This window comes from Bufo bufo, chromosome 7 (assembly GCF_905171765.1).
Source record: "Bufo bufo chromosome 7, aBufBuf1.1, whole genome shotgun sequence".
Lineage (NCBI taxonomy): Eukaryota > Metazoa > Chordata > Amphibia > Anura > Bufonidae > Bufo > Bufo bufo.
In genome coordinates this window covers 134,318,876-134,342,757 of record NC_053395.1, presented here as the reverse complement: position 1 = coordinate 134,342,757, position 23,882 = coordinate 134,318,876, and the positions used below count along the sequence as shown (strand labels likewise).

At 44.9% G+C, this 23,882-nt stretch overlaps 1 protein-coding gene across 1 annotated transcript in view; it reads right to left on the bottom strand.

The window, feature by feature from the left end:
* Nucleotides 1-23,882, bottom strand: part of INO80D (INO80 complex subunit D) — a 53,678-nt gene that overhangs the window by 14,236 nt on the left and 15,560 nt on the right. Inside the window, exons 5-6 of the mRNA XM_040441118.1 lie at nt 13,405-14,147; nt 298-406 (exon numbers count right to left, since the gene is read on the bottom strand). Coding sequence (XP_040297052.1) covers nt 298-406; nt 13,405-14,147 — 852 coding nt within the window. The remainder of the gene's footprint in view (nt 1-297; nt 407-13,404; nt 14,148-23,882) is intronic.

The window sequence follows — 23,882 nt, the reverse complement described above, 5'->3', positions numbered from 1 at the left end:
CCAGAGTTATCAATTTGAGCTTGTAATCCGGTTCTTCAGTGAGCCGACAACTCGGCTTTATTTAAGATGAGGGGGCAAACAGAAGAGGACTCCAAAAAGGTCATATGCAAAGGAATCGCAACACATTTACGGGATTTTTTTTTCCAAATGGAGAGCAATTGCTTCTACAGCCCTACCGCGTGTTGCTGGTTGTATATATTTTGAGCTGGCTCCTAGACCTGGCTGAGATTTAGCTACGCCTCACCTACCTCAACATACTTTCACCATGATTAACCTCCATACATAGAAAACACTTACTTTTTGCAGCCGTGTTGGACACTTTCACGGAATGACCATGCAACCTGATAAGGAGATGCTTGATCAGAGTCATCATGTTCCTCTCCACTGTCTTCTGACCAGTCGAACCCTATGGAGAAAAGGGTTTAGGAACCACGTCAGAAAGTTTCTATATGTCTAGCAAACAGAATCCAGGAGCTCTCAGGATTGCTCCACATACAGACAATCCAAACATGAGCAGCTCAGACAAATAGTCAAGGTTTTCATGTTTTGGCATCTAATAGGATGTGTCTTGTTTACACAGTCCTAAATGTCAAATTCAAGGTCAGGCATCACAGGACCTTCCCCTAGCATCTCTCACACTATATCAATGGTATACCTAGGAAGCATGGGGTTAATAATATTTTTCCTTTTTAGGGCTCTTTCACACCTGCGTTCTTGTCTTCCGGCATAGAGTTCCGTCGTCGGGGCTCTATGCCGGAAGAATCCTGATCAGGATTATCCCAATGCATTCTGAATGGAGAGAAATCCGTTCAGGATGCATCAGGATATCTTCAGTTCCGGAACGGAACGTTTTTTGGCCAGAGAAAATACCGCAGCATGCTGCGCTTTTTGCTCCGGCCAAAAATCCGGAACACTTGCCGCAAGGCCGGATCCGGAATTAATGCCCATTGGAAGGCATTGATCCGGATCCGGCCTTAAAGAGGACCTTTCACCGATTCTTACCCTATGAACTAACTATACAGATATGTATAGCGGCGCCCGGGGATCTCACTGCACTTACTATTATCCCCGGGCGCCGCTCCGTTCTCCCGTTATGCCCTCCGGTATCTCCGCTCACTATGGTAGGCGGAGTCTGCCCTAGCGCTGGCCAATCGCAGCGCAGAGCTCACAGCCTGGGAGGTTATTTTCTCCCAGGCTGTGAGCTCTGCAATGCGATTGGCCAGCGCTAGGGCAGACTCCGCCTACCATAACTTAGGGAACGGAGATACCGGAGGGCATAGCAGGAGAACGGAGCGGCGCCTGGGGATAATAGTAAGTGCAGAGAGATCCCCGGGCGCCGCTCCACATGTCTGTATACTTAGTTCATAGGGTAAGAATCGGTGAAAAAGGTCCTCTTTAAGCTAAACGTCGTTTCGGCGCATTGCCGGAGCCGACATTTAGCTTTTTCTGAATGGTTACCATGGCTGCCGGGACGCTAAAGTCCTGACAGCCATGGTAAAGTGCAGCGGGGAGCGGGGGAGCAGTATACTTACCGTCCGTGCGGCTCCCCGGGCGCTCCAGAGTGACGTCAGGGCGCCCCAAGCGCATGGATCATGTGATCACATGGATCACGTCATCCATGCGCATGGGGCGCTCTGACGTCATTCTGGAGCGCCCCGGGAGCCGCACGGACTGTAAGTATACCGCTCCCCCGATCCCCGCTCCTACTATGGCAACCAGGACTTTAATAGCGTCCTGGGTGCCATAGTAACACTGAAAGCATTTGGAAGACGGTTCCGTCTTCAAATGCTTTCAGTACACTTGCGTTTTTCCGGATCAGGCGGGCACCTCCGGATCCCAACAACCGGATCCCAACAACGCAAGTGTGAAAGAGGCCTTAGTAGGTAAAAACACTGAAATGTAACCAAAAGTAATTCAAACTCACAAAATAAATATAACGTAGTCCATAGCTATGCAGGTGACCAGGCGCTCGTGGCAATAGCATTGAGGTGTTCGCAGCCGACACAGAAATAAATCAGCATTGCAATTCTAAAAGGCAACCACTAGATGTCGCTAGCTACTGGTAAATTGAAAAATAAAATAAATAAATAAATAAAAATCACTGAAAGACAAGAGTGAAAAGTTTGGTAGGGCTGCAACGATTACTCAATGTAATAGAGTCAAACAAATCCTCGATGCAATTTCCCTGCATCGAGGATTCGTTTAAATCACGTGACCACGGAGCATGAGTGAAGTGAAGCCTCTTACTCACCGCTCCGTGGCATCCCTGGAGCCTCTGCTGGAGTGTCTGTTGCGGCAGTGCTGGGGCTCTGTCGTGGTGCGGGAGGAAGCTCAGTGTGTGCTGCGGTGCTCGGGCTGTGGTGGCTTCCGGCCGGACCCGGTCACTGTGCTGTGCGGGCACACATACTGCTGGCCTGTCTGCGGGGAGAGCCCAGGAAGCGATGCCAGCTGTGCCAGGGGGAGATGGGGCACCCACCCCATCGAACCTGTGTGCAGCTCAGGCAGCTGACCGACAAGTGTGCGCCCGGAAAGAGCTGGCAGCACCGGGATATCGCCGAGCTGCTGGAGGCCGGGGAGCACCAGGAGGCTTTGGCCAGGATCCGCTCCGCCATAGGCACAGGTAGGAAGCCTGCTGCCCATAGAGATCTGTGAAAGCTGGGTGGCAGAAGCACTAGTCTCTCCAAGGCTCCTGAATGCCAACACTATAGTACTACTGCAGTGACTTCAGGGGAGCAGTGGGGTGACCCCTGTGCGGTGACTACTGGGGAGCGGCGGGGTAGTGACCCCTGCGCAGTAACTTCAGGGGGGGGGGGGGGGGTGGCATGGCAATGTATGGCATGGAGGCACTGGAGGAGGGGGATATGGCAATTGATAGCATGGAGGCACTGGAGGAGGGGGACATGGCAATAGCATGGAGGGGCAGGTGGCACTGGGGGAGTGGGGGACATGGCATCTGATAGCATTGGGATGGGGGAGAGCTCGATTACTAAAATAATCGTTTACTGCAGCCCTACAGTTAGGCCCATATATATTTGGACAGACAACTTTTTTCTAATTTTTGTTCTGTACATTACCACAGTGGATTTTAGACAAAACAATTCAGACGTAGTTGAAGTTCAGACTTTCAGCTTTAATTCAGTGGGTTGAACAAAAGGATTACATAAAATGTGAGGAACTAAAGCATTTTTAAACTCAATCCCTTCATTTCAAGGGCTCGAAAGTAGTTTGACAAATTAAATAATTGTAAATAAAATGTTAATTTCTAATACTTGGTTGAAAACCCTTCGCTGTGTTTCCTCCTTCTGAATGCTCTGCCAGGCCTTTACTGCAGCAGTTTTCAGTTGCTGTTTGTGGGCCTTTCTGTCACGAATATAGGGAAGGAACACAGAACTAGGCCTCAAGGCTAGGGAGATTGAAAAGGTCACCTCCTAGGAAGCCTCTAAACATGGTCCTGACTCCTGTCAGTATGTATAGACCCTGAAGGTGGGAAAATACATACGCCGGACTCTAGACCCTAGGAGCCCTAAAATATGCCCTAGGTAGTGGCAAGAAATGAGACTACTGGTTCCTTCCCAGGTGAACCAACCAGCGTCTCCCTGAGGCCTAGTAACAACAAGCACAAGGGAACAACCAAATACAAAGAGCAGTACAACTTATCTTATAGAAAATGGATGAGCAGGAACACAGGTAAGGTCCACACACTAGCTCTTCCAAATCCAAGCAGAGAATATCAACCGCATGGTATGAAGTGTGAGACCAAACTAAGTAGGGAATGCAGTAATGACCACAGGCTGCATCTGACAAGAGGTTTGGTAATTACCAAACCACAACACTGAGAATCAAGAGAGACTGTCAGTTAAACTCACAGTCAGTCTCTCTGATGTTCTAACCTCTGTCAAAGAAGGTACCGTGACAGTACCTCCCCTTCAAAGGGTGACCTCCGGACACCCAGGACCGACCTTATCCGGATTAGCCCTGTGAAAGGCTTTCACAAGGCAACTGGCATTAACTTCGGCCGCTGGAACCCACATTCTCTCCTCTGGACAGTAACCCTTCCAGTTAACGAGATACTGGAGGAATCTACGGAGAATTCGGGAGTCCACTATCCTGGCAATCTGAAATTCAAGATTACCGTCCACCATGACAGCAGGGGGTGGCAGGGAGGACAGTTCAGCAGGTTCGACATATCTCTTCAGTAATGATTTGGGGAAAACATTATGAATCTTTAAAGCCTGCGGAAGGTCAAGATGAAAGGCTACCGGGTTAATAATGGCAGAGATCTTATATGGACCAATAAACCTTGGGCCCAACTTCCACGAAGGTACTTTCAACTTAATGTTTCTTGTTGACAGCCACACAGAATCACTCATACGTCTCTTGTCAGCCATTCGTTTATATCTCTTGCCCATCTTTTTCAGATTATTTTGAATTTTCCGCCAAATAGATGACAAAGAGAAAAATCTTTCCTCTTCAGCTATACCAGAAGTCTCAGTACCAGAAAATGTGCCAAACTGTGGATGGAACCCATATGCCCCAATAAACTGCGACTTATCAGTGGACTCCTGGAGATCGACCGTGGATCTGCTCCCAGGATGTCCCGTAAGAACTGTACAGTGATGTTCCTCATACACCTTGTGCCGTAATTCAGAAGGAACAAACAACTTTCCCGGAGGACAAGAATCCGGTTCATCTCCCTGGGCCTCCAACACCTCTGCCTCAAGGTCGGGATAAAGAGGAGATATGACTACAAGGACCAGGATCTTCTGAATCACCCCCCCAAGAAAGCTAAGCAACAAGGCATCTGCCTTGACGTTCTTAATCCCAGGGAGATAGGTGACAAATTAAATCTGGTAAAAAAACAACGACCATCTGGCCTGCCTTGGGTTCAGGCGTTTAGCCGACTCCAGGCAAGCCAGATTTTTGTGATCAGTAATTACCGTAATGGGATGAACCGCTCCTTCCAACCAATGACGCCATTCCTCAAAAGCCAACTTAATGGCCAGCAATTCTCTATTGCCTACGTCATAATTTCTTTCAGCAGCCAAGAGTTTCTTAGAGAAGAAAGCACATGGACGCCATTTACTAGGTGAAGGACCCTGCGACAAGACTGCTCCTACTCCTACCTCGGATGCGTCAACCTCCACAATAAATGGCTGCAACACATCCGGCTGCACCAGTATAGGAGCAGAAGCAAAACATTCCTTTGGTCTGATGAGGCATTACATGCCTTTTCAGCGGTAGACAGAAATCCGCACCTTTCTTAGTCATATCTGTTAATGGTTTAACAGTCGAGTAATTCAGGATAAATTTACGGTAGCAGCTGGTGAACCCCAAAAATCCCATCAGTGCTTTCAGATTTTCGGGTCGATCCCAGTCCAACACAGCACAGACTTTTTCCGGGTCCATACGAAAACCTGAAGATAAGAGTAGGTAACCCAGGAATTGCACTTACGGAACTGCAAATACACACTTCATCTTAGCATACCATTTATTCTCCCTTAGGATCTGTAAGACCTGTCTCACAGGATCCTGATGCTTCTCCATGTCGGGGGAATAATTTAAAATATCATCCACATACACCACCACAAAACTGCCTACTAGATCATGAAAGATGTCATTGAAGAAATGTTGAAAAACAGCAGGAGCATTGGTCAACCCAAAAGGCATGACCAAATTCTCAAAATGACCTTCAATGGTATTAAAGGCCGTCTTCCATTCGTCCCCCTCCTTGACCCTTACCAGATTATATGCCCCTCTCAAATCCAACTTCGAGAACACCTTGGCACTGACAATCTGATTGAACAAATTTGGGATCAAAAGAAAGGGATAGGAATCACGGACAGTAATGTGATTAAGCTCACGGAAATCCAGACATGGCCTGACAGTTCCATCCTTTTTCTTAACAAAGAAAAACCCTGCATCAACTGGGGATTTGGACGGTCTAATATGTCCCATAGCCATACTCTCAGTGATATACTCTCGCATGGCTGCTCTTTCAGGTTCAGAAAGATTATACAACCGAGATTTGGGCAATTTAGCTCCGGGAATAAGGTTGATAGGGCAATCATACTCTTGATGTGGGAGTAACTCCTGGTCTCCACATCAGCAAAATCAGAAATAAAGGAAGGTATAGATTTAGTGGTTACAACAGAAAGCGATGTGCTAAGACAGTTGTCTATGCAATAATCACTCCAATCAAGAATCTGTATCGTTTGCCAATCGATGGTAGGATTAGATTTACTTAACCATGGTAAACCTAGCACCAACCAAACCCACCTTTAAACGGATGTCCTGCACAATTTGTGATGAATATTTTTGAGCGAGTGGAGCAGAATCAATTGCAAACATCAAAATATTTTTGTCCAATGTATTTGTCGTCAAACCATGCATACAATCAAACTGACCATCAACTAGGTTAACCCCTGCCCCACCGTCAATAAACACCTCAATTCCCACAGTTTTGGAGTCTAGCGCCACCTTGGCCGACAGAAGAAATCAGGTACTACCAGTAAATGAAAAAAAGTATGTTCTCTGGCTCCCCACCCACGCCATCAATAGCAAGTTGGGGATTAAACGATTTTTTTGGTTTTTCACCTTGATGCTGACGGACATATATTCACAAAATGTCCCTTCTTTCCACAACAAAAACAGACTCTCTTCATATGACCAAAGCTCTTGCCGGCAGTTCCATGAGTAGCTCCTCCTAACTGCATAGGCTCATCACAAGGCGTAACCACAGGTGTCCCTCCACCATAAGTGTCAAAGGAAGCCACCACATTATTCGACAGTACGTCCTTGGGGTGAGGAACCCTAGATCTCTCTAAGGCGTCGATAAAGACGTACAGCAAGGGACATAGCTGCTTCAAATGACTCAGGATTTTTATGAAAGGCCAACGCGTCCTTCAGCCTCTCAGATAGCCGCTGACGGAACTGGCTACGGAGAGCAGGATCATTCCACTCCGTAGCCGTAGACCAATTCGGAGCAATAGGTCTCCGCGGAATGCTCTCCCTGCCGTAAACCACGTAATTTGGTCTCGGCCTGAGAGATCCGAACCGCATCATAGTAAATAAGACCCAAGGCTCTAAAAAATTAATCTACCGACTGGAGGGACTGATCTGGTCAGCAGAGAAAAAGCCCAAGACTGGGCGTCACGTTTAAGCAATGAAATGATCATACCCACACGTCGACTCATCCCCAAAAGAGTACGGATGCAGCTTAAAGTACAATTTACACTACTCCCTGAACCGAAGGAAGTTGTCGCTACCCCTGGAAAATCTGTCCCAGGTGAACCAACCAGTGTCTCCCGGAGGCCTAGTAACAACAAGAAGAGGGGAACAACCAAATACAAAGAGCAGTATAACTTATCTTCTAGAAAATGGATAAGCAGGAACACAGGTAAGGTCCACACACCAACTCTTCCAAATCCAAGCAGAGAATATCAACCGCATGGTATGAAGTGTGAGACCAAACTAAGAAGGGAATGCAGTAATGACCACGGGCTGCACCTGACAAGAGGTGTGGTCATTACCAAAGCACAACACTGAGAATCAAGAGACTGTCAGTTACCTCACGTGCAGTCAGTCTCTCCGATCTTCTAACCTATGTCACAGAAGGTACCGTGACACTTTGTCTGAAGATTACTCTTTAACAAGTGAAATGCATGCTCTATTGGGTTCAGATCAGGTGACTGACTTGGCCATTCAAGAATATTCCACTTCTTTGCTTTAATAAACTCATGGGTTGCTTTGGCTTTATGTTTTGGGTCATTGTCCATCTGTATTATGAAACGTCGACCAATCAGTTTGGCTGCATTTGAGCACAGAGTAGGTCTCTGAAAACCCCAGAATTTATCCGGCTGCTTCTGTCCTGTGTCACATCATCAATAAGAGACCCAGTGCCACTGGCAGCCATGCATGCCCAAGCCATCACACTGCCTCCGCCGTGTTTAACAGATGATGTGGTATGCTTTGGATCATGAGCTGTACCATACCTTCGCCATACTTTTTTCTTTCCATCATTCTGGTAGAGGTTGATCTTGGTTTCATCTGTCCAAAGAATGTTCTTCCAGAAGTGTGCTGTTTTTTTTTTTTTTTAGCAAAGTCCAATCTAGCCTTCTTAGTCTTGAGGCTTATAATTGGCTTGCACCATACAGTGAACCCTCTGTATTTACTTTCATGCAGTCTTCTCTTTATGGTAGATTTGGATATTGATACGCCTATATCCTGGAGAGCGTTGTTCACTTGGTTGGCTGTTGTGAAGGGGTTTCTCTTCACCATGGTAATTATTCTGCGATAATCCACCACTGTTGTCTTCCGTGGGCGTCCAGGCATTGTTGAGGTCACCAGTGCTTTCTTTCTTTCTCAGGATGTACCAAACTGTAGATTTTGCCACTCCAAATAGTGTAGCAATTTCTCAGATGGGTTTTTTCTGTTTTTGCAGATGAAGGATGGCTTGTTTCACCTGCATGGAGAGCTCCTTTAACCGCATGTTTACTTCTCAGCAAAGTCTTCAAAATGAAAGCACCACACCTTAAATCAACTGCAGGCCTTTTATGTGCTTAATTGAGAATTAAATATTGAAGGAATTGCCCACACCTGCCCATGAAAAAGCCTTTGAGCCAATTGTCCAATTACTTTTGGTCCCTTTAAAAACAGGGTGCCACACGTAAAGGAGCTGAAACTCCTAAACCCTTCATCCAATTGTAATGTGGATACCCTCAAATGAAAGCTAAACGTCTGGACTTTGTCCATTATATAGTTATAACCTGAATAGGTTTTAGTAAACGGGTAAGAAAAACAAAATTTGTGTCAGTGTCCAAATATATATGGACCTAACTATATATCAAACGCTCATTTCCTACATGCTAAGAGTATATTCACATGAGGAAGATTATTGCAGAAATTTCTGCCACTGTCCTATTCTTCCGAATGAGACTGGCAGACATCCATGTGCTTGCTGAACAAACAAACAATCTCAGAGGCATGGAGCAGGTTTGTACTGCAAGGTCTCGTGGTGCACACGACCATATGTATTTTGCAGTCCACAAAATACAGATACGTCCATGTTGCATGCACTTCTTTTGTGGACCCACGGTCTGTGGCCAAGTATAGGACATGTTATTTTTGCGGAGCGGACACAGGGATGCGGAAAGCACACTGCAAAATGCAGACTACAGGCCCTAGTTAATGGGTCTGCAAAAAAAAAAAAAAAAAAATGAATAACACTGCATCCGTATTTTGTGGATCTGCTATTTACGGATCACAAAACGGATATCATGAGAACTTAAGAGCGGAAAACCGAAAAGGATGGAGTACCAGAATCCTTGACACAACAGACCTCAATGGCAACAGACACAACCCACTGACCATGGGCGGATATGCCATAGACCCCACAGGGAAGTTTCCTGGTGGGCCGATCCCCAGGGGGCCACTTAATCCCTCCTCTTGGCCATCATCCAGGTACATAAAGATCTGATGCTCTCAGCATTAAATAACGTAGGAGTATCAGGCACTTGGCCAGGGGGCTTCAGGTGCCCCAATAAATTAAATGATATTGCCGACCTCAGGGTGATGATACAGCTTCATACAGCTTTATTGGTCTTGCACTCCTGATTAGCCTGTCGGTCCTATAGGCTGATTTTAATTAGTGCAAGTATAAGGCCTCTTTCACACGAACGATACGGATTGCCTACGGATGCGTTCAGTGAAACTCGCACCATTTTGCAAGCAAGTTCAGTCAGTTTGGTCTGCGATTGCGTTCATTTTTTTCTGCGTGGGTGCAATGTGTTTTGATGCGTTTGTCACGCGCGTGATAAAAAAACTGAAGGTTTAGAATCCACATTTCCTGGTAACCATCAGTGAAAAACACATTGCACCCGCACTTGCTTCCGGATGCTATATGTTTTACACTGAAGCCCCATTCACTTCTATGGGGCCAGGGCTGCGTGAAAAACACAGAATATAGAACATGCTGCATTTTTCACGCAACGCAGAACTGATGCGTGAATTTTATTTTTTTTTCATTAAAAACGCTCATGTACGCAGACCCAATGAAATGAAAGGGTCACAATTCAGTGCGGGTGCTATGTGTTCACGTCACTTATCGCACCCGCACTGAAAACTTGCCCGTGTGAAAGCTGTAGTCTGCTCTGACTGTATTCATTCGAAGTCGTCTGGTTCCAGGAGAGGTAAGGTTTAGAGCTGGCTCAGCATGCATGTTGGAGTTGCATTCCCTGGATTTAATGGAGGTCATTATGACACCAAAAGCCCTAAAAGGCAGAGTGGACCCAGCATTCCCTGTATTTGGTGGTGGCCAATATGGCACCCAATAGGTAGTATTTGGTGTTCGGTTCCTGTCCTAGAGATCGCCTTGACGCTGGCAAAAAGGAACAAATAATTTTGTACAAAATTTATTTGCCAAGAATCTCATATTTATAAAATAAGCGTAGCATTAGCACTAGAATATTTCTAATAACTATGGCATTATTGCAGTTTGTGTTTGCAGAGTGCTGCTGCGTTGTGTTTTTGTCTTTATGCTTTCAGCCATGGCGATGTGTACCTGCGCATTGGGATGTGCTGACTGACCCCCTTTTTCTTTGCAGTATTTTGTGCTGCGCTTCAGTACTCCTGGCCCCACCTACTTCTGTTGTCCCGCCTTCTATTTGGACACACCCTCAAAACGAGGCCACTTTAGTTTTTTTTCCAGAGCTACTTTAAATTCCTAATCCGCCTCTGCCACTGACTATTAATCCGGTACTGTCATGGCGTCACTTGGTGGGAAGAACAGCGCTGCATACTACCAGCATTCTTCCTGTCAAGTATGATGGAACGGCAATGGAGGCTCTGATGCAGATGTGAACGCAGACTAAGGCCTCCTGGACATGACCGTATCCGTTTTATGGCCCGCAAACAAACATACGGATACCTTCCGTGTGCAATCTGAAATTTTCTCAATGGCTGTTCTTGTCCACAAAACAGACAAGAAAAGGGAATGTTCTATCATTTGTGGACGCGGACAGCACACAGAGAGGACATCCGTGTGATGTACGTTTTTGCAGACCCACAGAAATGTATGGGTCCATATGCGATCCCCAAAAAATGCAGATTGTACATAGACCAAAAATACGGTTGTGTGCATGAGGCCTAACTTATACATTTGTCATTCTCCAAATAACGGCAAACTTTCCAAAGTCTTCGCAAAATATCCGAGGTTAGATAAGCACAAAAAAGAAAAAAAGCCAAACTTGTGTAATAGGATCCAATATAGTGTGGGTAGAATAAAACTTGCGCCCAAAGACAATGAATGCTGAATGACTAGAAAGCAGATTATGGGTGTAGAATAGATTCTACTATGTGTGTACACATCCATCTATAAAACATCAGATACACGTGGCAGACTTAGGTCGCAATAACGCCTGTACAAGCGTCAGACCCCTGTTCAGGCCATTTTACTCCCTGAAAAAAGTCTAAGGCACAATACCAATACGCCTTAGACTTTTCCCCCACATTCATCAGCGCTGCGAGCGGCTGCCTGTGCCTGAAAAAACCAACAGCAAGGAGCTTTGTTATTGGTTGGTATAGGTGCGCGCCGGAGCTATACAGGTCCTGCAGCAGGGGAAACCGGCGGGAGCTGAAAGGAGGAGGTGGCTGCCCAGGGACCCCGGGAAACATGACAGGGTTGCTGGAGAGGTAAGGAGCCGCGGACTCATGTGACTGGTCCCCGGTCTGAGAGAAGAGCTGCCCCCAGGCATGTGTTCCCCCTGGCCACCGGGTGGAGCTGGCTGGGGTGGTGGGAGAGTTGTTGTTCTGTCCACTTTGCTATCGCCCCATAACTAGCACCCCCATCCGGCTGCAGGATAATGGGGAGCAGAGTCTCTAGGTGTGCAGAATAGTTATAATAGGACCCTCCCACTAGTGACCCTGCTCCCCCTCCTCCTCCCGTCACCCCACTAGTTACCCTGCCCCCCCCTCCTCCTGTCACCCCACTAGTGACCCTGCTCCCCACTCCTCCCGACACCCCACTAGTGACCCTGCTCCCCCCTCCTCCCGTCACCCCACTAGTGACCCTGCTCCCCCCGTCACCCCACTAGTGACCCTGCTCCCCACTCCTCCCGACACCCCACTAGTGACCCTGCTCCCCCCTCCACCAGTCACCCCACTAGTGACTCTGCTCCCCCCTCCTCCAGTCACCCCACTAGTGACTCTGCTCCCCCTTCCTCCAGTCACCCCACTAGTGACCCTGCTCCCCCTCCTCCCGCCACCCCACTAGTGAACCTGCTCCCCCTCCTCCAGTCACCCCACTAGTGACCCTGCTCCCCCTCCTCCCGCCACCCCACTAGTGAACCTGCTCCCCCTCCTCCCGCCACCCCACTAGTGACCCTGCTCTTCCCTCCTCCAGTCACCCCACTAGTGACCCTGCTCCCCCTCCTCCAGTCACCCCACTAGTGACCCTGCTCCCCCTCCTCCAGTCACCCCACTAGTGACCCTGCTCCCCCTCCTCCCGCCACCCCACTAGTGACCCTGCTCCCCCTCCTCCCGCCACCCCACTAGTGACCCTGCTCCCCCTCCTCCCGCCACCCCACTAGTGACCCTGCTCCCCCTCCTCCTGTCACCCCACTAGTGACCCTGCTCCCCTCTCCTCCTGTCACCCCATTAGTGATCTCGATTCCCCCTCCAACGCAGATTTGAACAAGTGTAGGCCTATGTATTATGTATTTGAATTACCGCAACTTTCGTACTCCTCCTCGGGTAAAAAATATTCCTCAAAAATGGTCAGAGTAGTATTTTTACTCTTCTGCAAAAACGTAGTGCGACCTCTGGTAGCATCTCATAGGCCAGTCTCAGGCAGCCAAAATGGAGTGGCGTAAGGCTACATTCGCAGTAGAATTTGGAATCAGGTATTCTGATCCAGCTGAGGACAAGGTTACCAGAGCTCACCTATCCGGCACTGCCGCGACTGTGTACCACCTGATTTCCAGCATAAATGCCGAATTTCGCAGGACAAAAAAACATCACATGCAACGGCTTTTGGTCTAGCCGCCATTTATGTCAGATATGAACCTGACCTAATCTGGAGTATTTAAAATTTACAATTTCGACCAACGGGTCTCATTCTATTCTTCTGATGCTTCTCAGAACTAAGTTTTACCCAGTAAACTAACATCCCAGCCATAGTTTTCCTGTAGGCTTGTGTCTGCCGTCACACACTATTATTATCATCGTGTTTTATATATTACCCATTCCACCCAAATTTCTTGTACAGCCCCGCTTCTCTGCACCTTGTATCCTTCATTCCTCACCCATTTCTCGCCTGACTGCTCTAAGCATATCTGCATCAGGTCTTAACCCCACAGTGGCCGGCCTGACAACTTACATGGCGAATAACTGTCCGTTTTATGGACTTACCCAAGTGTGGAAACAAGTCCGAATCTAGCTGTTGCTTCTGTGTGCACAGTTTCATTAGTCTCTGCAGCCGGCTAACACAAGATGAGTACGTGGGTAAGGCAGAGGCTGTCACCTGAATCCTGTCTGAACGTGGTGGATCTGCGGGGGGTGGGGGGGCAGGAAGTGGTCTTTTATTAGCCAGAGTCTTTACTTGTGCTAAGGAGTGCGCTATGGGTGACGCTCCCTGTACTGGTAAGCTGGTATTCTGAGGTTGAGGTGACGTACAAGCCAGGCTCGGCGTTAGCCCAGTGGATTTCAGTGACGTTGGTGCTGGTTGCACCAGCATCTGCTGCTCCTGAAGAGGCAGAGGTTGCAGCTGAGAAGGTGCAGGTTGAGGGCTAAAGTGCTCTTGATGAACTTTTAAAATCTCTGTCTCTTTCTGTCGCTGCCGATTCTGGGCCAACTTGCTCTGTAGTTTCTTCTTTAAGGATGCTCCCTTCTTAACTTCCTCTTCTTCCTCTTCAAGCGTGAAGGAGTCATCCAAGTCTGTTTCCAAGTAGTGGAGAGGAAGCCTGGCTCCAGGAGGGGAAAGTGTCATACCATCTAGTCCATTGGGCATCTTCAAGGCCAAGGAGGGCACTGTTAGGCTGAAGGCCACAGTTTCCATTGGATGCCTTGCCTTTACTTCCTCCAGTGCATCATTCTTTTTCTTCCTTTCCTTTTTGGGGATAAAGCCCAGTACCTGCAGGTGACTGTTGCAGTACCTTGTACACAGAAAAAGAAAGAATAGGCATTAGCGGCCTGAGACTAAAAAGTAACTCTCTAATACTAAACCTGAATTTCCACATTACAGTTGTTTAGTAGAGTCTGATCTGAACCCGGACATAAGCTCTCCTTCCACTCAGACATGGTAACCGAGTGGAGCATCAGAGCATTTCTTGCTCCAATGCTCCCCCTTGCTCTGCATCAGGCAGGGCAAGGACTTTTTCTTTACTATGGGCACAAAATGGGTGGTCTTCAGCGATGCCCTAGGCTAGTGATGGGCAAACTGCGGCTTTCCAGCTGTTGTAAAAATACAAATCCCATCATGCCCTGCTGTAGGCTGATAGCTGTAGGCATACTGGGAGTTGTAGTTTTACAGCTGGAGAGCAGCAGTTTGCCGAACCCTGCCCTAGTGTATGTTATAGGCTAGGGAAGCGCTAAAGACCACCCATTAGTGTCGGCGACTTCCCCAGGATCACTGCTAGGTGGAAGCCTCTGCCTAGCATACTGAGAAAAACGGTAAATAAATCGCCCTTGTTCTGCGCTATGCAGCACAGGACGAGGGGGAGGTTCGGAGCTAGAAATGCTCCAATGCTCCACTCGTACATGGTAAATGAGTGAAGCGGAGCTTATGTCCAGTTTCAGCTCTGAACCCGGACAACCCCTTTAAAAGGATTGTCTCACTTCAGCAAATGGCATTTATCATGTAGAGAAAGTTAAAGGGAATCTGTCACCTATTTTGACCATATAAATCCGTTAACATAGCAAGGTGCCCTCAGGAGCAGGAGTATCGTACAGGCGCAGGCACTCAGCGATACTGCGCCTGCGCGGGATTTCGGAGGCCAAGAGGGGAGGAAGCAAGGACGGTGCAGTGAATAAATTACATGACGTAGCGAAGGGGGGGCGGCGTTCGGCAAGTATGTGGGAGTACATTTATTTCTTAGGAGGCATGCTGGGCTTGGAAGAAAGGAGGGCTGGGCACTGCAGGGGGGCGTTACTGGGCACTAGAGCAGAGTAATAACGCCCCTCTGGGCACCTTGAGACTTCATTTGCATATCAGAAAAATCGCTTTTTCATCTGAATGAAAAGTTGAATTAAAGAAAGACCTGCTGGAATGAAGGTACTTTATTGCACATTGCTATGTTAACGGATTTATATGGTCAAAATAGGTGACAGATTCCCTTTAATACAAAGCACTTACTAATGTATTGTGACTGTCCATAGTGCCTCCTTTGGGGGCTTAATTCATTTTGTAATCACATTATACACGGCTCATATCCAGGGGTTACGACCACCGCTGCAGCGAAGATATGAGGTGGCCGGGACAAGAGCTGCTGAGCATGTGCGCCTATATGCGCTCCCAAGGTCGCAGCCGTCAGAGGCCAGCGCTTTTTCGGAAAGTGTGCAAGCACGACCACCGCTCCTGGATTGCATGGTGGTCATAACCCCCTGGAAACAAGCAGCGTATACTGCTATGAAAGAATGAATCACGCCAGCAAGGAGGCAATATGGACAATCAATACATTAGTAAGAGCCTTGTATTAGCTTGGTCTGCATGGTAAATGCCATTTGCTGAAGTGAGACAACCCTTTTAAGGCCCAGGCTACACTGCGACTTTTTGTAGCACAACTGATTAATTTTAACTATTGAAGGACAGCTGCAGTCCACACGATTGCATTCATCTGAATACATTCATTTGGATTGCAGATTGATTTTAGCTATTGAACTACATCTGCAATTCAGATGAATGCAATCGTGTGGACTGCAGCGGTCATTCAATAGTTAAAATTAATCAGTCGTGCTACAAAAAGTCGCAGTGTAGCCCCGGCCTTAAAGTGAATGAAATTGCGCTCAGAGACTGCCTGGGACATCTGTAAATGATCATCAAGTCACAGTACAAAAGAGAGGAACGGTTGGATCCCCTGCAGGGAAGCAAAGAGCTCGGAGAAAGGCACTGGTGAGCTTCTGGGTCAATAGGACCTCCATTTCAGCATGGGCTTCCTAACAAGAGCTGTAATTAGACTTACATGAGATCTCAGCTACTGACTGAACATCTGGCCTAACCTGGAAGGGACATTGCCATGTACCATATTATGTGAAGCTATTAAGAGCTAGGATTCTTAATATTTGACCAGAGAAATGAATGGGTCTTATATCATGTAGTGTGCTCCTCATCTCTCCTGACAGGTCTGTTTTAGTAACTACTGGCATTGCACATGTAGTAATTCTGGACCGTAAATTCATATAACGCTAGTTGACAGCAATCTGAAACTGGGTGTTACTAGTTGGGGGGGTCCTTGCACAGCCTGACACATTCAATCAGTGCTGCCAGTGGCAGATTTTGCACATCATTGATAATTCATAAACTTTTAGCAGGAATAACAGAGGAAAGGCACAACCAGGTCATAAGAAAAGATGCTCCCTAAAAAAACATGCCAACGTTGCCATGTTGGAATAGTCAGAATAGTGCTACATGCTTTCAAACACTGAAAAAAAAAAATCTATATATATATATTTTTTTTTCTAAAGCTAAGGAGCACGTGTTCTATTTTCTCCTACACACACAGTGGGGTTTAACCCCTTAATGGCTGGGTAATTTAGTTTTTTACTCCCAGCCTTCCCAAGCCATAACATTTTTATTTTTCGGTTCACAAAGCCGTATGAGGGCTTGTTTTTGCGGGACAAGTTGTAATTTCTAACGGCACCATTTACAGTTCTATAAGATGTAGTGTGAAGCAGGGGGGGAAAAAAACACTGACCTCTTACTTTCATTCTAAGGGCTCATGCACACAACCGTATGTATTTTGCGGTCAACAAAAAATACGGATGACATGCGTGTGCATTCCGTATTTTGCGGAATGGAACAGATGGCCACTAATAGAACAGTCGTATACTTGTCCGTAATGCAGACAATAATAGGACATGTTTTATTTTTTTGTGGAACGGAAATACGGACATATGGAAACGGAATGCACATGGAGTAATTTCAGTTTTTTTTTGCGGGCCCACTGAAGTGAATGGTTCCGCATATGGTCCACAAACGGAATGGACACGGAAAGAAAATACGTTCATGTGCATGAGGCCTAAGGGTCAGTATCATTACAATGATAACACTTATGTATAGTTTTTCTTGTTTTAATGCTGGAAAAACTAGTTTTTTACTTTGCATCACCAGTTTCTTACCCCTCATAACTTTTATTTTTAGGTGTACAGATCTGTGGGGGGGGGGGGGGTGATCTGTACTTTTCACTGGAGTGTGTAAGTGTGTAAGACTTTTGGATTTCAATATTTTGTGAGAGGCAAAGGGACCCAAAAAAAAATGCAAAATCGTCCATTTTGACTTTTATCTCCATTTCGAATAAATATTTTATATTTTAAATTTTAATAGTATGGGCACGTGGCAATGTCCATGATGTTTATTTTTTTTAATTGTTTATGTATTTATTTCCATTTTGGGGAAGGGGCCATTTAAATGTTTTTATTCTTAAAAAAAACTTTAAACATTGGAGTCTATGACAATTACACATGCAGGCCCTCCATAGGAACTAATGTGCGTCAGCCTCGGATCACTCAGGAGGAATGAGGCTGCTGCACAATACATCTGACACCCCCTAGCGTGCGCTCCCAGCTTTTATCCTCACAGATGCCGCGGTCACATTTGTCCACAGCACCTGAGGGGTTAATTGTGCGCGATCGAAGTTATCGTAGACCCTGCAATCCATCAGTGGTGGCCGTGCTTGCACACTATAGGAAAAAGCACCAGCCAATCTGGTAGCTGGGACTGTAGGAGCGCACATAGACTGGTGTTTTTTCTATAGTGTGCAAGCACGACAACCATTGATGGATTGCAGGGTAGTCTGTAACCATGGAAACGGGCAAGGTATAATGTGATGGGAAAATTAATCCAGCCAGCAAAGGAAACAATATGGACAATATGGTACTTTGTATTAACTTCCTTTACATAATAAATGCCATTTGCTGAAGTGGGACAACCCCTTTAACCCGGGCCAGTTTTCACCCTCCTGCCCAGGCCATTTTTTGCAATTCTGACATGTGTCACTTTATGTGGTAATTGCTTTGGAACGCCTTTACTTATCCAAGCCATTCTGAGATTGTTTTCTCGTGACACATTGTACTTCATGATAGTCATAAATTTGAGTCAATATGAGTCACCTTTAATTATGAAAAAATTCCAAATTGACAAAAAAAATTCGCAATTTTTTACATTTCAATTTCTCTGCTTTTAAAAGAGAAAATGATACCTCATAAAATATTTATTACTTAACATTCTCCATATGTCTGCTTTATGTTGGCATCATTTTGTAAATGCGATATTTTTTTTTTACGACGTTAGAAGGCTTAGAATTTTAGAAGCAATTCTTAAAATTTTTAAGAAAATTTCCAAAACCCACTTTAAGTACCAGTTCAGGTCAGAAGTCGCTTTGTGGGGCTTACATAGTGGAAACTACCCATAAATGACCCCATTGTAGAAACTACACCCCTCAAGCTATTAAAAACTAATTTTACACACTTTGTTAACCCTTTCGGTGTTCCACAAGAATTAACCCCTTAAGGACTCAGCCCTATTTCACCTTAAGGACTTGGCCATTTTTTGCAAATCTGACCAGTGTCACTTTAAGTGGTGATAACTTTAAAACACTTTGACTTATCCAGGCCATTCTGAGATTGTTTTTTCGTCACATATTGTACTTCATGACACTGGTAAAATGGAGTAAAAAATAATAATTTTTATTTATAAAAAAAAAAAAAAATACTAAAAATTTACCTTTTTTAAAAAAAAAAAAAAATGCAAAATTTCCAAGTTTCAATTTCTCTACTTCTATAATACATAGTAATACCTCCAAAAATAGTTATCACTTTATATTCCCCATATGTCTACTTCATGTTTGGATCATTTTGGGAATGATATTTTATTTTTTGGGGATGTTACAAGGCTTAGAAGTTTAGAAGCAAATCTTAAAATTTTTCAGAGATTTTCAAAAACCCAATTTTTAGGGACCAGTTCAGGTCTGAAGTCACTTTGCGAGGCTTACATAATAGAAACCACCCAAAAATGACCCCATTCTATAAACTACACCCCTCAAGGTATTCAAAACTGATTTTACAAACGTCGTTAACCCTTTATTTTCCATTAATTCTTGTGGAACACCTAGAGATACAATTTCAAAATTTCACTTTTTTGGCAGATTTTTCATTTTAGTATTTTTTTTACTTTTACAAAGCAAGGGTTAACAGCCAAACCAAACTCTATATTTATGGCCCTGATTCTGTAGTTTACAGAAACACCCCATATTTTTTCACTTTATTTTTTGTCCCACTTTGGGACTTGAACTTTTGGGGGTCTAATCCTTTACAATGCATTCCAATACTTCTGTATTGGAATGCATTGGCTGTATGAGTAATACAGTGAGTATTACTCATATAGCTTCCAGGGGGCTGGATCTCACAGGCTCGTCGCCGGAAGGCAGCGCGCTGCCTTCCATGCCATCGGGTCCCCCCTACAGCCACATGGGGAACAGATGGCACCGCCACACGCCGCAGGTCTGAATGATTTGAGCAGGCACCGGGTTCCGATCACCGGCAGCCGGGCGGCGGTGATCGGAAATACACATGACGTACCAGTACGTCATGGGTCCTTAAGGACTTGGGAACCATGCCGTACCGGTACGTCATAAGTCCTTAAGGGGTTAAAGGAAATGGAGATGAAATTTCAAAATGTCACTTTTTTGGCGGATTTTCCATTTTAATCAATTTTTTTTTTTTTAACACATCGAGGGTTAACAGCCAAACAAAACTCAATATTTATTACCCTGATTATGCGGTTTACAGAAACACTCCACATGTGGTCGTAAGCTGATGTAAGGGCACACGACCCGACTAGAGGGACGGCCATACTGGACTTAGTACTAACCAATAGGCCTGACAGAACAACAGACGTGCCGGTTGGGGGACACCTGGGAAATAGTGACCATAAAGTAATAACCTTCCAATTATCATTCAAAAGAGCGTTTCTACAGGGAGAAATAAAAATACCAAACTTCGAAAAAGCTAAATTTAGCCAACTAAGAGAGGCCATAGGCCTAACTAACTGGGACAAAGTCCTCAAAAATAAAAATACAGCCACAAAATGGGATATCTTTAAAAACATCCTAAAATCTGATTGTGAGAGGTACACACCGTATGGGAATAAAAGGTTAAGGAACAAAAAGAAACCAATGTGGATAAATAGAGCTGTAAAGAAAGCAATAAATGACAAAAAGAAAGCATATAAATCACTAAAACAGGAGTGTAGCACAGAAGCACTGAAAAACTATAAGGAAAAAAATAGAACATGTAAAAAACAAATAAAAGCGGCCAAACTCGAGACCGAGAGATTAATTGCCAAAGAGAGTAAAACTAACCCTAAAATGTTCTTCAATTATATAAATGTTAAAAAGTATAAAGCTGAAGGTGTCGGCCCTTTAAAGAGTAATGAGGGGGGAGTCGCAGAGAGCGACGAGGAGAAAGCAAAGCTGTTAAATATTTTTTTCTCCAATGTATTCACTGAGGAAAATAAACTGTCAGATGAAATGATGAATGTAAAAATAAATTCCCCATTAAAAGTGTCCTGTCTGACCCAGGAAGAAGTACAACAGCGACTTAAAAAGATTAAAATAGACAAATGGCCAGGACCGGATGGCATACACCCCCGTATCCTAAGGGAATTAAGTAATGTCATAGCCAGACCCTTATTTCTGATATTTGCAGACTCTATACTGACAGGGAATGTCCCACAGGATTGGCGCATGGCAAATGTGGTGCCAATATTCATAAAGGGTCCAAAAACAGAGCCTGGAAACTATAGGCCGGTAAGTTTAACATCCGTTGTGGGTAAACTGTTTGAAGGTTTTCTGAGAGATGCTATCTTGGAGTACCTCAAAGGAAATAAGCAAATAACGCCATATCAGCATGGCTTTGTGAGGGATCGGTCATCCCAAACTAATTCAATCAGTTTCTATGAGGAGGTAAGTTCTAGACTTGACATCGGCGAATCAATGGATGTTGTATATCTGGACTTCTCCAAAGCATTTGACACTGTACCACATAAAAGGTTAGTATATAAAATGAGAATGCTCGGACTGGGAGAAAACGTCTGCAAGTGGGTAAGTAACTGGCTCAATGATAGAAAACAGAGGGTGGTTATTAACGGTACATACTCAGATTGGGTCACTGTCACTAGTGGAGTACCTCAGGGGTCAGTATTGGGCCCTATTCTCTTCAATATATTTATTAATGATCTTGTAGAAGGCTTGCATAGTAAAATATCAATTTTTGCAGATGACACTAAACTGTGTAAAGTAATTTACACTGAAGAGGACAGTATATTACTACAGAGGGATCTGGATAGATTGGATGCTTGGGCAGATAAGTGGCAGATGAGGTTTAACACTGACAAATGTAAGGTTATGCACATGGGAAGGAATAATGCAAGTCACCCGTACATACTAAATGGTAAAACACTCGGTAACACTGACATGGAAAAGGATCTAGGAATTTTAATAAACAGCAAACTAAGGCTACTTTCACACTTGCGTTCAGAGCGGATCCGTCTGGTGTCTGCACAGACGGATGCGCTCCTATAATGCAAACGTTGGGATCCGTTCAGAACGGATCTGTCTGCATTATAGTTCAGAAAAAATTGTGAAAGTTAGTCAGACTGATCCGTCCAGACTTTACATTGAAAGTCAATGGGGGACGGATCAGTTTGAAATTGCACCATATTGTGTCAACTTCAAACGGATCCGTCCCCATTGACTTACATTGTACGTCTGGACGGATCCGTTTGGCTCTGCACGGCCAGGCGGACACCCGAGCGCTGCAAGCTGCGTTCGGATGTCCACCTGCTGAGCGGAACGCAGGCCAAGCGGAGCCAGACTGATTCATTCTGAGCGGATCCGCATCCACTCAGAATGCATTGGGGCTCTACGGATCCGTTCGGGGCCGCTTGTGAGAGCCTTCAAACGGAACTCACAAGCGGAACCCTGAATGCAAGTGTGAAAGTAGCCTAAGCTGCAAAAACCAGTGTCAGGCAGCTGCTGCCAAGGCCAATAAGATAATGGGTTGCATCAAAAGAGGCATAGATGCCCGTGATAAGAACATAGTCCTACCACTTTACAAATCACTAGTCAGACCACACATGGAGTACTGTGTACAGTTCTGGGCTCCTGTGAACAAGGCAGACATAGCAGAGCTGGAGAGGGTCCAGAGGAGGGCAACTAAAGTAATAACTGGAATGGGGCAACTACAGTACCCTGAAAGATTATCAAAATTTCAAAATTAGGGTTATTCACTTTAGAAAAAAGACAACTGAGGGGAGATCTAATAACTATGTATAAATATATCAGGGGTCAGTACAGAGATCTCTCCCATCATCTATTTATCCCCAGGACTGTGATTGTGACGAGGGGACATCCTCTGCGTCTGGAGGAAATAAGGTTTGTACACAAACATAGAAAAGGATTCTTTACGGTAAGAGCAGTGAGACTATGGAACTCTCTGCCTGAGGAGGTGGTGATGGTGAGTACAATAAAGGAATTCAAGAGGGGCCTGGATGTGTTTCTAGAGCGTAATAATATTACAGGCTATAGCTACTAGAGAGGGGTCGTTGATCCTGCCTGATTGGAGTCGGGAAGGAATTTTTTATTCCCCTAAAGTGGGGAAATTGGCCTCTACCTTTTTTTTTTTTGCCTTCCTCTGGATCAACTTGCAGTATAACAGGCCGAACTGGATTGACAAATGTCTTTTTTCGGCCTTATGTACTATGTTACAGCAGGGAGCAGAAGAAAAGGAGTGCCATATGGTTTTTGGAAGGCAGATTTTGCTGGACTGGTTTTTAGATGCCATGTTCCATTTTAAGCCCCCTGATGCACCCCTACAGTAGAAACTCCCAAAAAAGGGACCCCATTTTGAAAACTAGGAGATAAGGTGCCAGTTTTATTGGTACTATTTTGGGGTACATATGATTTTTAATTGCTCTATATAAAGTTTTTCTGGCACTTTTTATTTTTTACAACATTTATCTCACAGGGTAGATCATGTGCTATTTTTATAGAGCAGGTTGCTACGGACGCAATGATATCAAATATGTCTACTTTCTTTGTTTCAGTTTTACATTGAAAGCATTTTTGGAAAAAAAATAAATCATGTTTGTGTCTCCATTTTCTGAACGCCTTTTTTTTTCTTTTCTGACGATCGTCTGGTGCAGGGGCTCGTTTTTTGCAGAAAGAGTGGACGTTTTTTATTGGTACCATTTTTGGGTACATATGATTTTTTTAATAATTCATTATTACACTTTATGGGGCAAGGTGACCCAAAAAAATTCATAATTTTGGGACAGTTTTTATTTATTTTTCCAGAGTTCGGCTGAGGGGTTAGGTCATGTGATATTTCTATAGAGCAGATCGTTACGGACGTGCAATACCTAATATGTATACTTTTTATTATTTAAGTTTTACAGAATAGCATTTTTGAAACAAAAATAAAAAAATAAAAGGTTTTAGTGTCTCCATAGTCTGAGAGCCATAGCTTTTTTATTTTTTGACTGATTGTCTTAGGTAGGGTCTCCTTTTTTGCGGGATGAGGTGACTGTTAGATTGGTACTATTTTGGGGGGCATACGCCTTTTTGATCGCTTGGTGTTGCAATTTTTGTGATGTAAGGTGCCAAAAATTTTTTTTT